The sequence below is a fragment of the Phyllobates terribilis genome, unplaced genomic scaffold, assembly GCF_046119375.1.
Source record: "Phyllobates terribilis strain yellow unplaced genomic scaffold, ASM4611937v1 Scaffold_5__5_contigs__length_657084704, whole genome shotgun sequence".
Taxonomy (NCBI): domain Eukaryota; kingdom Metazoa; phylum Chordata; class Amphibia; order Anura; family Dendrobatidae; genus Phyllobates; species Phyllobates terribilis.
Window position 1 is genome coordinate 84538322 of NW_027362765.1, and position 12963 is coordinate 84551284.

General features: G+C 45.9%; 1 protein-coding gene across 2 annotated transcripts in view; it reads left to right on the plus strand.

The window, feature by feature from the left end:
* The window catches only part of OGFOD3 (2-oxoglutarate and iron dependent oxygenase domain containing 3), a 109362-nt gene that overhangs the window by 64201 nt on the left and 32198 nt on the right, over positions 1-12963 (plus strand). For both annotated transcript variants that reach the window (XM_073682499.1, XM_073682500.1), the window contains exon 8: positions 9870-9993. In XM_073682499.1, coding sequence (XP_073538600.1) covers positions 9870-9993 — 124 coding nt within the window. The remainder of the gene's footprint in view (positions 1-9869; positions 9994-12963) is intronic.

A 12963-nucleotide genomic window follows, 5' to 3' on the forward strand; every position in this document is an offset into this window, starting at 1 on the left:
CCGAATCTCAGAAGCCGCAGACACACGGAGGAACATGTCAGGGAAAATGGCAAAAACAACAGGCGGAGGCGCCACTGAGCCAACGGACGGGTCACGTCCTCAGACAGAATCAGCACAGCCACATCCTGAAATACTCTGTGCTGCTGTGGGAGCCCGATTCTTCCACTATATATCTCATGAGAGCACCTCCTCTGAAATACTCTGTGCTGCTGTGGGAGTCTGATCCTTCCACTATGTATCTCATGAGAACACCTTCTCTTCTGAAATACTCTGTGCTGCTAGGGATATTGCTCCTTTGACAACTTCACAGTCTATGACCGCCCTCAAGATCAGCACAAATCTCAGTCTGTTACTTCGCACAAATGAGTACACCCCTCCCCTAAAATGCTCTGCGCTCCTGGGGATCTTATTTCTCCCACTGTATAACTCAGTCTATGACCTCTCACAAGATGAACATGCTCTTTTCCTGACATACTCTTTGCTGCTGGGTGACTTTTGTGGTTTTACTATGACTCCATCCTCTCCTAAAATACTCTGTACTGCTGTTGAACCCTGCCACGCCCTGTGCACTGCTACATCCTTCTATGTGGTCTCCTGAAATACTCTGTGCTGCTGTGGAACCCTGCCACGCCCTGTACACTGCTACATCCGTATATGTATTCTCCTGAAATACTCTGTGCTACTGTGGAACCCTGCCACGCCCTGTACACTGCTACATCCTTCTATGTAGTCTCCTGAAATACTCTGTGCTGCTGTGGAACCCTGCCACGCCCTGTACACTGCTACATCCTTATATGTATTCTCCTGAAATACTCTGTGCTGCTGTGGAACCCTCCCACGCCCTGTACACTGCTACATCCTTATATGTATTCTCCTCAAATACTCTGTGCTGCTGTGGAACCCTGCCACGCCCTGTACACTGCTACATCCTTATATGTATTCTCCTGAAATACTCTGTGCTGCTGTGGAACCCTGCCACGCCCTGTACACTGCTACATCCTTCTATGTAGTCTCCTGAAATACTCTGTGCTGCTGTGGAACCCTGCCACGCCCTGTACACTGCTACATCCTGTTCTCCTGAAATACTCTGTGCTGCTGTGGAACCCTGCCACGCCCTGTACACTGCTACATCCTTCTATGTAGTCTCCTGAAATACTCTGTGCTGCTGTGGAACCCTCCCATGCCCTGTACACTGCTACATCCTTATATGTGGTCTCCTGAAATACTCTGTGCTGCTCGGTGACTTTTGTGGTTTTACTATGACTCCGTCCTCTCCTAAAATACTCTGTGCTGCTGTGGAACCCTGCCACGCCCTGTACACTGCTACATCCTTATATGTATTCTCCTGAAATACTCTGTGCTACTGTGGAACCCTGCCACGCCCTGTACACTGCTACATCCTTCTATGTAGTCTCCTGAAATACTCTGTGCTGCTGTGGAACCCTGCCACGCCCTGTACACTGCTACATCCTTATATGTATTCTCCTGAAATACTCTGTGCTGCTGTGGAACCCTGCCACGCCCTGTACACTGCTACATCCTTCTATGTAGTCTCCTGAAATACTCTGTGCTGCTGTGGAACCCTGCCACGCCCTGTACACTGCTACATCCTTCTATGTAGTCTCCTGAAATACTCTGTGCTGCTGTGGAACCCTCCCATGCCCTGTACACTGCTACATCCTTCTATGTAGTCTCCTGAAATACTCTGTGCTGCTGTTGAACCCTGCCACGCCCTGTGCACTGCTACATCCTTATATGTGGTCTCCTGAAATACTCTGTGCTGCTTGGTGACTTTTGTGGTTTTACTATGACTCCGTCCTCTCCTAAAATACTCTGTGCTGCTGTGGAACCCTGCCACGCCCTGTACACTGCTACATCCTTATATGTATTCTCCTGAAATACTCTGTGCTGCTGTGGAACCCTGCCACGCCCTGTACACTGCTACATCCTTATATGTATTCTCCTGAAATACTCTGTGCTGCTGTGGAACCCTGCCACGCCCTGTACACTGCTACATCCTTATATGTATTCTCCTGAAATACTCTGTGCTGCTGTGGAACCCTCCCACGCCCTGTACACTGCTACATCCTTATATGTATTCTCCTGAAATACTCTGTGCTGCTGTGGAACCCTGCCACGCCCTGTACACTGCTACATCCTTCTATGTAGTCTCCTGAAATACTCTGTGCTGCTGTGGAACCCTGCCACGCCCTGTACACTGCTACATCCTTATATGTATTCTCCTGAAATACTCTGTGCTGCTGTGGAACCCTGCCACGCCCTGTACACTGCTACATCCTTATATGTATTCTCCTGAAATACTCTGTACTGCTGTGGAACCCTCCCACGCCCTGTACACTGCTACATCCTTATAGGTATTCTCCTGAAATACTCTGTGCTGCTGTGGAACCCTGCCACGCCCTGTACACTGCTACATCCTTATATGTATTCTCCTGAAATACTCTGTGCTGCTGTGGAACCCTGCCACGCCCTGTACACTGCTACATCCTTCTATGTAGTCTCCTGAAATACTCTGTGCTGCTGTGGAACCCTCCCATGCCCTGTACACTGCTACATCCTTCTATGTAGTCTCCTGAAATACTCTGTGCTGCTGTGAAACCCTGCCACGCCCTGTACACTGCTACATCCTTAAATGTATTCTCCTGAAATACTCTGTGCTCATGTGGAACCCTGCCACGCCCTGTACACTGCTACATCCTTCTATCTAGTCTCCTGAAATACTCTGTGCTGCTGTGGAACCCTGCCACGCCCTGTACACTGCTACATCCTTATATGTATTCTCCTGAAATACTCTGTGCTGCTGTTGAACCCTGCCACGCCCTGTGCACTGCTACATCCTTATATGTGGTCTCCTGAAATACTCTGTGCTGCTTGGTGACTTTTGTGGTTTTACTATGACTCCGTCCTCTCCTAAAATACTCTGTGCTGCTGTGGAACCCTGCCACGCCCTGTACACTGCTACATCCTTATATGTATTCTCCTGAAATACTCTGTGCTGCTGTGGAACCCTGCCACGCCCTGTACACTGCTACATCCTTATATGTATTCTCCTGAAATACTCTGTGCTGCTGTGGAACCCTGCCACGCCCTGTACACTGCTACATCCTTATATGTATTCTCCTGAAATACTCTGTGCTGCTGTGGAACCCTCCCACGCCCTGTACACTGCTACATCCTTATATGTATTCTCCTGAAATACTCTGTGCTGCTGTGGAACCCTGCCACGCCCTGTACACTGCTACATCCTTCTATGTAGTCTCCTGAAATACTCTGTGCTGCTGTGGAACCCTGCCACGCCCTGTACACTGCTACATCCTTATATGTATTCTCCTGAAATACTCTGTGCTGCTGTGGAACCCTGCCACGCCCTGTACACTGCTACATCCTTATATGTATTCTCCTGAAATACTCTGTACTGCTGTGGAACCCTCCCACGCCCTGTACACTGCTACATCCTTATAGGTATTCTCCTGAAATACTCTGTGCTGCTGTGGAACCCTGCCACGCCCTGTACACTGCTACATCCTTATATGTATTCTCCTGAAATACTCTGTGCTGCTGTGGAACCCTGCCACGCCCTGTACACTGCTACATCCTTCTATGTAGTCTCCTGAAATACTCTGTGCTGCTGTGGAACCCTCCCATGCCCTGTACACTGCTACATCCTTCTATGTAGTCTCCTGAAATACTCTGTGCTGCTGTGAAACCCTGCCACGCCCTGTACACTGCTACATCCTTAAATGTATTCTCCTGAAATACTCTGTGCTCATGTGGAACCCTGCCACGCCCTGTACACTGCTACATCCTTCTATCTAGTCTCCTGAAATACTCTGTGCTGCTGTGGAACCCTGCCACGCCCTGTACACTGCTACATCCTTATATGTATTCTCCTGAAATACTCTGTGCTGCTGTGGAACCCTGCCACGCCCTGTACACTGCTACATCCTTCTATGTATTCTCCTGAAATACTCTGTGCTGCTGTGGAACCCTGCCACGCCCTGTACACTGCTACATCCTTCTATGTAGTCTCCTGAAATACTCTGTGCTGCTGTGGAACCCTGCCACGCCCTGTACACTGCTACATCCTTATATGTATTCTCCTGAAATACTCTGTGCTGCTGTGGAACCCTGCCACGCCCTGTACACTGCTACATCCTTCTATGTGGTCTCCTGAAATACTCTGTGCTGCTGTGGAACCCTGCCACGCCCTGTACACTGCTACATCCTTCTATGTAGTCTCCTGAAATACTCTGTGCTGCTGTGGAACCCTGCCACGCCCTGTACACTGCTACATCCTTATATGTAGTCTCCTGAAATACTCTGTGCTGCTGTGGAACCCTGCCACGCCCTGTACACTGCTACATCCTTCTATGTGGTCTCCTGAAATACTCTGTGCTGCTGTGGAACCCTGCCACGCCCTGTACACTGCTACATCCTTATATGTATTCTCCTGAAATACTCTGTGCTGCTGTGGAACCCTGCCACGCCCTGTACACTGCTACATCCTTATATGTAGTCTCCTGAAATACTCTGTGCTGCTGTGGAACCCTCCCATGCCCTGTACACTGCTACATCCTTCTATGTAGTCTCCTGAAATACTCTGTGCTGCTGTGGAACCCTGCCACGCCCTGTACACTGCTACATCCTTCTATGTAGTCTCCTGAAATACTCTGTGCTGCTGTGGAACCCTCCCATGCCCTGTACACTGCTACATCCTTCTATGTAGTCTCCTGAAATACTCTGTGCTGCTGTGGAACCCTGCCACGCCCTGTACACTGCTACATCCTTCTATGTAGTCTCCTGAAATACTCTGTGCTGCTGTGGAACCCTGCCACGCCCTGTACACTGCTACATCCTTCTATGTAGTCTCCTGAAATACTCTGTGCTGCTGTGGAACCCTGCCACGCCCTGTACACTGCTACATCCTTCTATGTAGTCTCCTGAAATACTCTGTGCTGCTGTGGAACCCTGCCACGCCCTGTACACTGCTACATCCTTCTATGTAGTCTCCTGAAATACTCTGTGCTGCTGTGGAACCCTCCCATGCCCTGTACACTGCTACATCCTTCTATGTAGTCTCCTGAAATACTCTGTGCTGCTGTGGAACCCTCCCATGCCCTGTACACTGCTACATCCTTCTATGTTGTCTCCTGAAATACTCTGTGCTGCTGTGGAACCCTGCCACGCCCTGTACACTGCTACATCCTTATATGTAGTCTCCTGAAATACTCTGTGCTGCTGTGGAACCCTGCCACGCCCCGAACACTACCACATCTTTATTAGTAGCAGAGGCTACATCCCCCTGGTGTCACATCCCTGCCTCCATTATCAGTACCGACCCGACCCGACACCCCCTCAAACAACCCCCTCCCTCCCATCCCCCCCCCCTCTCGCTCCTGTGCTTTCATGGATCAGCGCTCCTCATATAATGAGCGGATGCTGTCAGGCGTGTATACAGAGAATATTATGGGACCCTGAAATAACAGTGATCATGCGGTGTACCTGGCCATTGTCGCTAGCACTCCATATAGGAGCACTAAGGACTAGCCCTATGCCACCGTGTAAGCCCAGGGCCCGTCCTCTACCCACAATAGAAAACTCATATTAGTCACTTGATGGGGAAATTAGTGCGTTTCCATCCAGTTGTTCTCTGCTCGGTGACCCATACATTCATCAGATCGATGGATCATGACCCCCTTCTCCAGCTCAGGGACCAGGAGACCATAGCAGAGATTGAGGCCATCAATACAAGTGCAACAATTTAATCCCTTTTAAGACTCCAAGAAGGACAGAATGGGATCAAATTTCAGCTGAATGTAATGGACAGCGCATTGTAATGTCAGATAATGACCCCTTGTCCTCACTCGTTATATGTGGTATCATAGCACTTACCAGACCTAAGTAATTGTATCTGACAATGATAAAAGGGTCTTCTGACTTAGAAAACCCATTTTCATACAACGTATTAGGGGTCCTCATCTTTTGGTCATGGTGTCCTGTCCTGCAAACTATTGATGTAAATGTGTAATACCTAATTTCATCTGTGGTGGCGCTGCTGGGAAATGGAACACTTAAAGAAGTATTCCCATGTTAGAAAATTATGGAACATGGCGAGGACCACTTTATGAACTATAGGGGTCGCTCTCTAGGAACCCAGCGATACTGAAAATGAGTGATATTGCGTCACTTTACGATATGGGATACCCCTTTAAAGTGCCCATACACATTAGGTAAATATTGGTATAATCCGCTGATTTTTTTTCAGGATCGACTGATCATCTAATGTGTAGGAGGAGGAGGTCACCAATCTGTTCCCTGACGGAGGAGCCTTGCCGCCACCTAATATGTGAAAACACATGTACATTCAGCCGAGCGAGGCGTGCACATGTATTGTCCTGTCGGAAGAATGAGAATTAGTTTAGCATTTGTCTAAGATATGGGCAGCTTGTTTGACAGCTTTTTCCTAAAGAACTGTTCAACGTTTGGGGTCCCAGCAAGGGGAAGCTTTTATCAAGGGACCCTTTAAACAAGCAGAGATGGTCTAAAACAGAGAACCACTTAGGGGTAACTGCCATCTTCCTAACACTCCAGTAGCTTGTAATTCCCTATTACCTGCCTGTAAATTTTTTACAAATTATCTCAGTCCCCAGAATTTTAATTTAGTAAATTTAAGATGTGGAGGAGGGGAATACAGCTGCAGTATCTCTCACTCAGTGTCTCTATGAGACTGTATGCTGTGAGAGAGGAGAGGGAGCTGCAGGTGCCAACTACGAAACACAGAGCACAAATCATCTCAGTCTCTAGAAATCCCTAATGTAATTTAGTAAATTTAAGAAGGGGAGGAAGGCAATGCTGCTGCAGTATCTCTCCTTCAATTTCTCTATGAGACTGCATGCTGTGAGAGGGGGGAGGGAGCTTCATGTGGAAACCATAAAACTGTGTTCACAGCCCATGTCAGTCTCCAGAAATCACTAAACTAATCCAGTGAAGTTAAGACAGTGAGGAGGGGGGTGCAGCTGCAGTTTTTTCCCTCAGTGTATGTGTAAGATTTCATGCTGTGAGAGAGGAGAGAGAGCTGGAGGTAGAAAATATGAAATGCAGAGCACAGAACATCTCAGTCCCCAACAATCCCTAATGTAGTTCAGTAAATTTGCTCAGACGGAGGAGAATACAGATGCAAAGTCTCTCCCTTAGTGTATCTTTGAGACTGCTTGCTGTGAGACAGGAGAGGAAGCCTTAATTGTAGACTATGAAACTTGGAGCACAGACTGTCTCAGTCCCCAGGAATTTCAAATGTGATTTAGTAAATTTGATTTAGTAAATTTAAGAAAGGGAGGAGGATGCAGCTGCAGTGTCTCTCCCTTAGTATATTGGTGAGACTGCATGCTGTGAGAGGGAAAATGGAGTTGCATGTGGAGACTATGAAAGAGAGCACAGATCATCTCAGTCCCCAGAGATTTTAAAGGTAATTCCGTAAATATGAGACAGGAAGGAGGAGGTTGCAGCTGCAGGGTTTCTCCCTCAGTGTACCAGGGAGACTGCATGCTGTGAGAGGGGAAATGGAGTTGCAGGTGGAGACTATGAAAGAGAGCACAGATCACTTCAGTCCCTAGAAATCTTAAAGGTAAATCAGTAAATATGAGACTGGAAGGAGGCGGATGCAGCTGCAGGGTTTCTCCCTCAGTGTACATGGGAGATTGCATGCTGTGAGAGGGGAAAAGGAGCTGTATGTGGATACTATGAAAGAGAGCACAGATCATTTCAGTCCCCAGAAATCTTAAAGGTAAATCAGTAAATATGAGACAGGAAGGAGGAGGTTGTAGCTGCAGGGTCTCTCCCTCAGTGTACCAGGGAGACTGCATGCTATGAGTGGGAAAGGGAGTTTCATGTGAAGACTATGAAAGACAGCACAGATCATGTCAGTCCCCAGAGATCTTAAAGGTAATTCAATGAATATAATACAGGGAAGAGGAGGAAGCAGCTGCAGATTCTCTTCTGCATTGTATCGTTGAGACTGCATGCTGTGAGAGGGGAGAGGGAGCTGCATGTGGAGAGTTTGAAACTCAGCACAGATCATCTCTGTCCCCAGAAATCTAAATATTAATTCAATAAATATAAGACAGGGAGGAGGAGGAGGAAGCAGCTGCAGAGTCTCTCTCTCAGTGTATCACTGGGCCTCCATGCTGTGAGAGGGGAGAGGGAGCTGCAAGTGGAGACTATGAAACTTAGAACACACAGTACAGAAAGTGCCCCTCAGGTTTTGAGAGTGATAATGTATATTTACAGAAACCTTGACAGTAATTTTTTATCCTGACCTAGTCCTGCTCACACAGCTGAGTTCAGATTGCCCAGGGCATATGAGGAAGGAAACACTTCTCTGTGCTTTTCCCTATAATTATAGATGCCGGTTACATAGCTCCTACACGATGCGCTCCGAGGATTCGTACGGGGTAAAATTTAGCACATTTATATCTGAGTTCTGACAGAAACAGAGAGATAAACACGGCAATTATAAGCATTGTGCTGGATCTCTCTCCGCAGCTAAAATCTTCGATAAATTTGGAAAAAAAACAAAGAACCAAGTGATGCTATAACAAAAACCATGTTTAACAAATCTCAACCGATGGCACAAAAGAATGATTTAGGGGTAATCGGGCAAAATAGTAATTCAATATGTCCTCCAAAATTTCTGGTGATCAGTTTGAAGGGATCGATCACTTTAGATGATGCTGTGATTTCCTGCTGTGAGAAAGTAAGAAAGAGCTCCTTCTTTTATTGTCTGGACACAGAATTGTTAATGTGGCGACCACAGAAAACACAGTAAATAAAGTAATGGTGAATGGAAACCTAATGATTTTTCTTCTCTTTGAAAATAGCTCATAGCTTGGGCTTTATTTTTATTTTATGACATCCGCGCTTGACTTTGTAAATGCCTACCGAATGCAGCTCTTTCTCTAAGTGTAAGTGTAGCAATTATAAGGCGTAATTATCTATTGATTGCCACAGCTATCCGCCCCGATAAGGAGCTGCCAAGTGCTGATGTCTGATAATGGCTCCTACAGCATGGTATGTGGAACCCTGCGTCTAAGCATCACTTAAAGGGACCTGATATGATTCCCTGGCCTCATCTCCTGCCTAGGGTAAAGGATAAAGTAGCAGATAAGAATGACCTCTGCAGGGAATATATATGACCATATGAAGTTTAGCTCACCAATATCTTCTGATCACTTTAGATTGAGACCACATATTGCTGGAGACCACATATTGCTGGAGATCAGTGATTGCTGGTGACCACTGATTGCTGGTGACCACTGATTGCTGGTGACCACTGATTGCTGGTGACCACTGATTGCTGGAGACCACTGATTGCTGGAGACCACTGATTGCTGGAGACCACTGATTGCAGGTGACCACTGATTGCAGGTGACCAGTGATTGCTGGAGTTTCACATTGATCTCCTACAGTCCATTAGCCATTCAACATAGTCCAGTGGTCCCACATGACTCACAATCCTGCATTCCTATAAGCAAGAAGTTCTGATTAGGATTTGGATGCGGGACTCGCGTCTCTTTTCTTACTATATGTACTTCCAGGGGTCCACACAGTGGTTGTGATAAGTGAAATTGAATCAGATTTTTCAGAAATTTATGTAAATACCATAATCCAAGCCAATGACGGGTTCCCTTTAAATCAGTGTCATGGAGGATTTGATTGATTTAGGCTCGATGTTTCATTAGCTATTCAATGAGAGGGCCCTCTTCAGGATTTTCCTCTCATCGAGGCTGGAGTTAATCTAGAGAAGGCTCGGTAGGATATTTGTGATTGAGCTTGTATCTCTCCGTCCCCAGGTGACCTACGGATCGTTTGACTACACCTCCTTACTCTATCTGTCTGACTACTCCAGAGACTTTGGCGGGGGAAGATTCATATTCATCGACGAGAAGGCGAACAGCACGGTGGAGCCCAGACTCGGTAAGAACTTCAAAAGAATCTTAAAAAACCTTTATGCGGTCCTCGTGAGGATTGCTTCCTTGTGATCATCCCCTTTAGGAACCAACACCATCTGGTTCCTTCAGCCTCTGATACTGGGGAAACGCTCTCCTCCTTGTGTTAGGCGGGAAAGGTTTCTGAAGTCACGGGATGTTCTCGAGGTACTGATTAGGAAGTACTTGACCCATGAGGAATCAGAGAACTGAATTTTAAAGGGAAACTCAAGTTGAAAGATAAAAACGTCTCTGTACCAACTCTGAGACTCTGTCACTGTATGGTGTCTACATGGTAGCAACCTGGGGCTGTATATCCATGACACTTAAAGGGGTTATTCCCATTGTTTACATTTTTGGCATATTTACAGGATGCAAAGACCACCACTGGGACCCACATCTATCATTTCGGCATATACGTTGCACCCCAATGTCAGACGAGATGCAGCTTTCTCCATTCATTTCTATGGGAGTTCTAAAAATTGATGTGCTGTATAACTTTTGAAACTACCTAAGGAATGAATGGAAAGAGCCGAGTTTGCGCAGAGAGTCACGCATGTGAGAGAGCCGCACATGTGCAGAGAGAGAGCTGCACATGTATAGAGAGAGCTGTGCATGCGCAGAAAAAGGGCTGTGCATGCACAGAGAGGGCTGTGCATTCGTAGAAAGAGAGATGCATATTCGCATAGAGAGCTGCACATGCGCGACTACTTCTGTGACAGCAGCATCTGACAGGGCCTCATTCTCAAGATGGATCTCAGTCCCAGAGGTCCCATGGTTATGCCATAAATGTAAAATATTGGGAAAACCCTTTAATTTCCCCGGTCAGTAGATAGGTCACGCTACACCTTCTTATTGTTACATCGCTGCTGTATAATAGTTAAGCCCCACCCACACTAGTCCAAAATTAAAAGGGATTTTTCAAGATTTTAAAGTAGGGTTGTAGGAACTTGAAATGTAAGAAAAATAAAGTTTCTAATATACTCCCGATTGTTTGGAATTCATCTTGGTGACAGGAAGTCCATAGAGATCATGTGATCGGTGAGACCAAACACTGATAGCCACAGTAATTGGTCAATCACATAGGATTCCAAACAGAGAGATGGGGTTTGTAGATCGGGATCAGGAAAGGAAAGCAGGTCTCAGCAGGCTGCTCATTTTCTCTGTGGTGGCCACTACTGGACAAATGGGGTATTACATGCTTTTATTAATATGAATGGTCTGCAATGCAATGCGAGGCTGTGCCAGGTCTGCTAGAATGGTACCTGCTGATCCGGTATTTTTCCCTAGACTAGCAACTTTATCGGAAACATTGCAATATTTTCTTAAAGGGACAGTACTACAGCTATTAAGAGACTGTTAATAGGGAAACTGCTAATTACCCCGGTCCCATGTTTGATGCCTACTCTTTCACATTCTCCCTGCCTCCCGCTTCTGTTTCTGCTTGTTTATGACAATTTTCATAATCTAATAACCCATTAAGCGCCGCAATTATGTCTTAAAAGTTCACATTTAATTACTGTGCCTCTTAGTAATTATAGCAGCTGCCGTGGAGAGCAGTCACTTATATAATTCCTTGGTTCACTCCAAGGAGGGTGGGGTGGGGGAGAGGGGCTCGCAAAATGTCCCTCCACCCCTTGTAAAATCTAGGAACTTGAGCTTTAATAGGGCTTTGTGCAACCTCTTACATTAACCCTTTCCGGACCAAAAAGTTCCCATCTCATAGTTGTGTCTCCGGATTGTCACCCGCTTCATAAATAGCTCCTTCCGCAGCTGGTAGAACCGAGTTTATTGGATCAGAGTCCTTCTGTTCAGTTCAATCTAACCTTCTGTTCGGAGGAAACGCTCACGGGCAGGGGATGTTAATTCAATAAGGCTCCTCCGAGCATGTGTGATTTTCCTTATTATGCCTAGTAGAGCCGTGACGTCTGTCGGTACTGGCAGATATTCTCTGTAATGAAACAGGTGCAGTGACATTCTCCCAACCCGACACCTAAAGGCAGAACGGAGGCGATCCAGATCGTCCTAACCCTTCTCCTCTCACTTTTATTTTTGACAATTTCATGCATTTTTTGCTTATAATATATCACATTCCGATGCAGAATTACTGCACATGAAGGCGCCAAGTTTGAGGCTCTTTCTACAAGTGTTATCTACACATATAAAATAATCGTATTTTATCCCTTTATCCATACATTTTCTAAAAAATGGCACACGTTGCATTCAGAAAATCACACCCACATAGGCTTTTTCATACCATCTTGCATCAAAGTGTAATGTTTTCGTATAAAAAATGCATAACAATTAAATTAAATAATAAAAAAAAGTTTAAGATGTGATAGAGTTTGTACATGATGTTTATACTATACACCTAAAATATGACACTTAGAGAACAGGTATCCTCTATCTTTGGTAAAGGGAGGTGATAACATGAAGAAATGTCCATGCATTACTCCCTTGGGTCAAGGGAAGCTAAACAGTAAAATCACCATACATATTAGACTAATGTCAACTGAACCCGCTGATATGTACGGGCTCCCCCAACAGTCTAATGTGTTGGGGACCCTGGACAGATGATGGTCAGGGGATTAAAGATCTGTCACATCCGATTTTGGACTGTTGATCCTTCTAGAGATAAGCCATAGCCAGACTTGTTGGCCATATGAGTGCTTCTTTGCATGGGATGGCTGCCAGCCGAACGAGTGCTCCTTTCAATGGGAGAGCCTACCAAGATGGCTGCCAGCTGCACAATCTAGCCATTTAATGTGTTTGATGGGCTTAAAAGACTAGGACCTTTCATCCTGCTCTCACTTTATCCTTTACACAGATACAGAACCAGGAAGAAAAACTATTAAAAGTACTTGATAAGTCGAAACGTTGTTACTTTTTATATGGCAGAATAAATTTTGTTTTACTTTTACACTTTTAAAAGTCTCATTAATATTAGATCGATATTGGA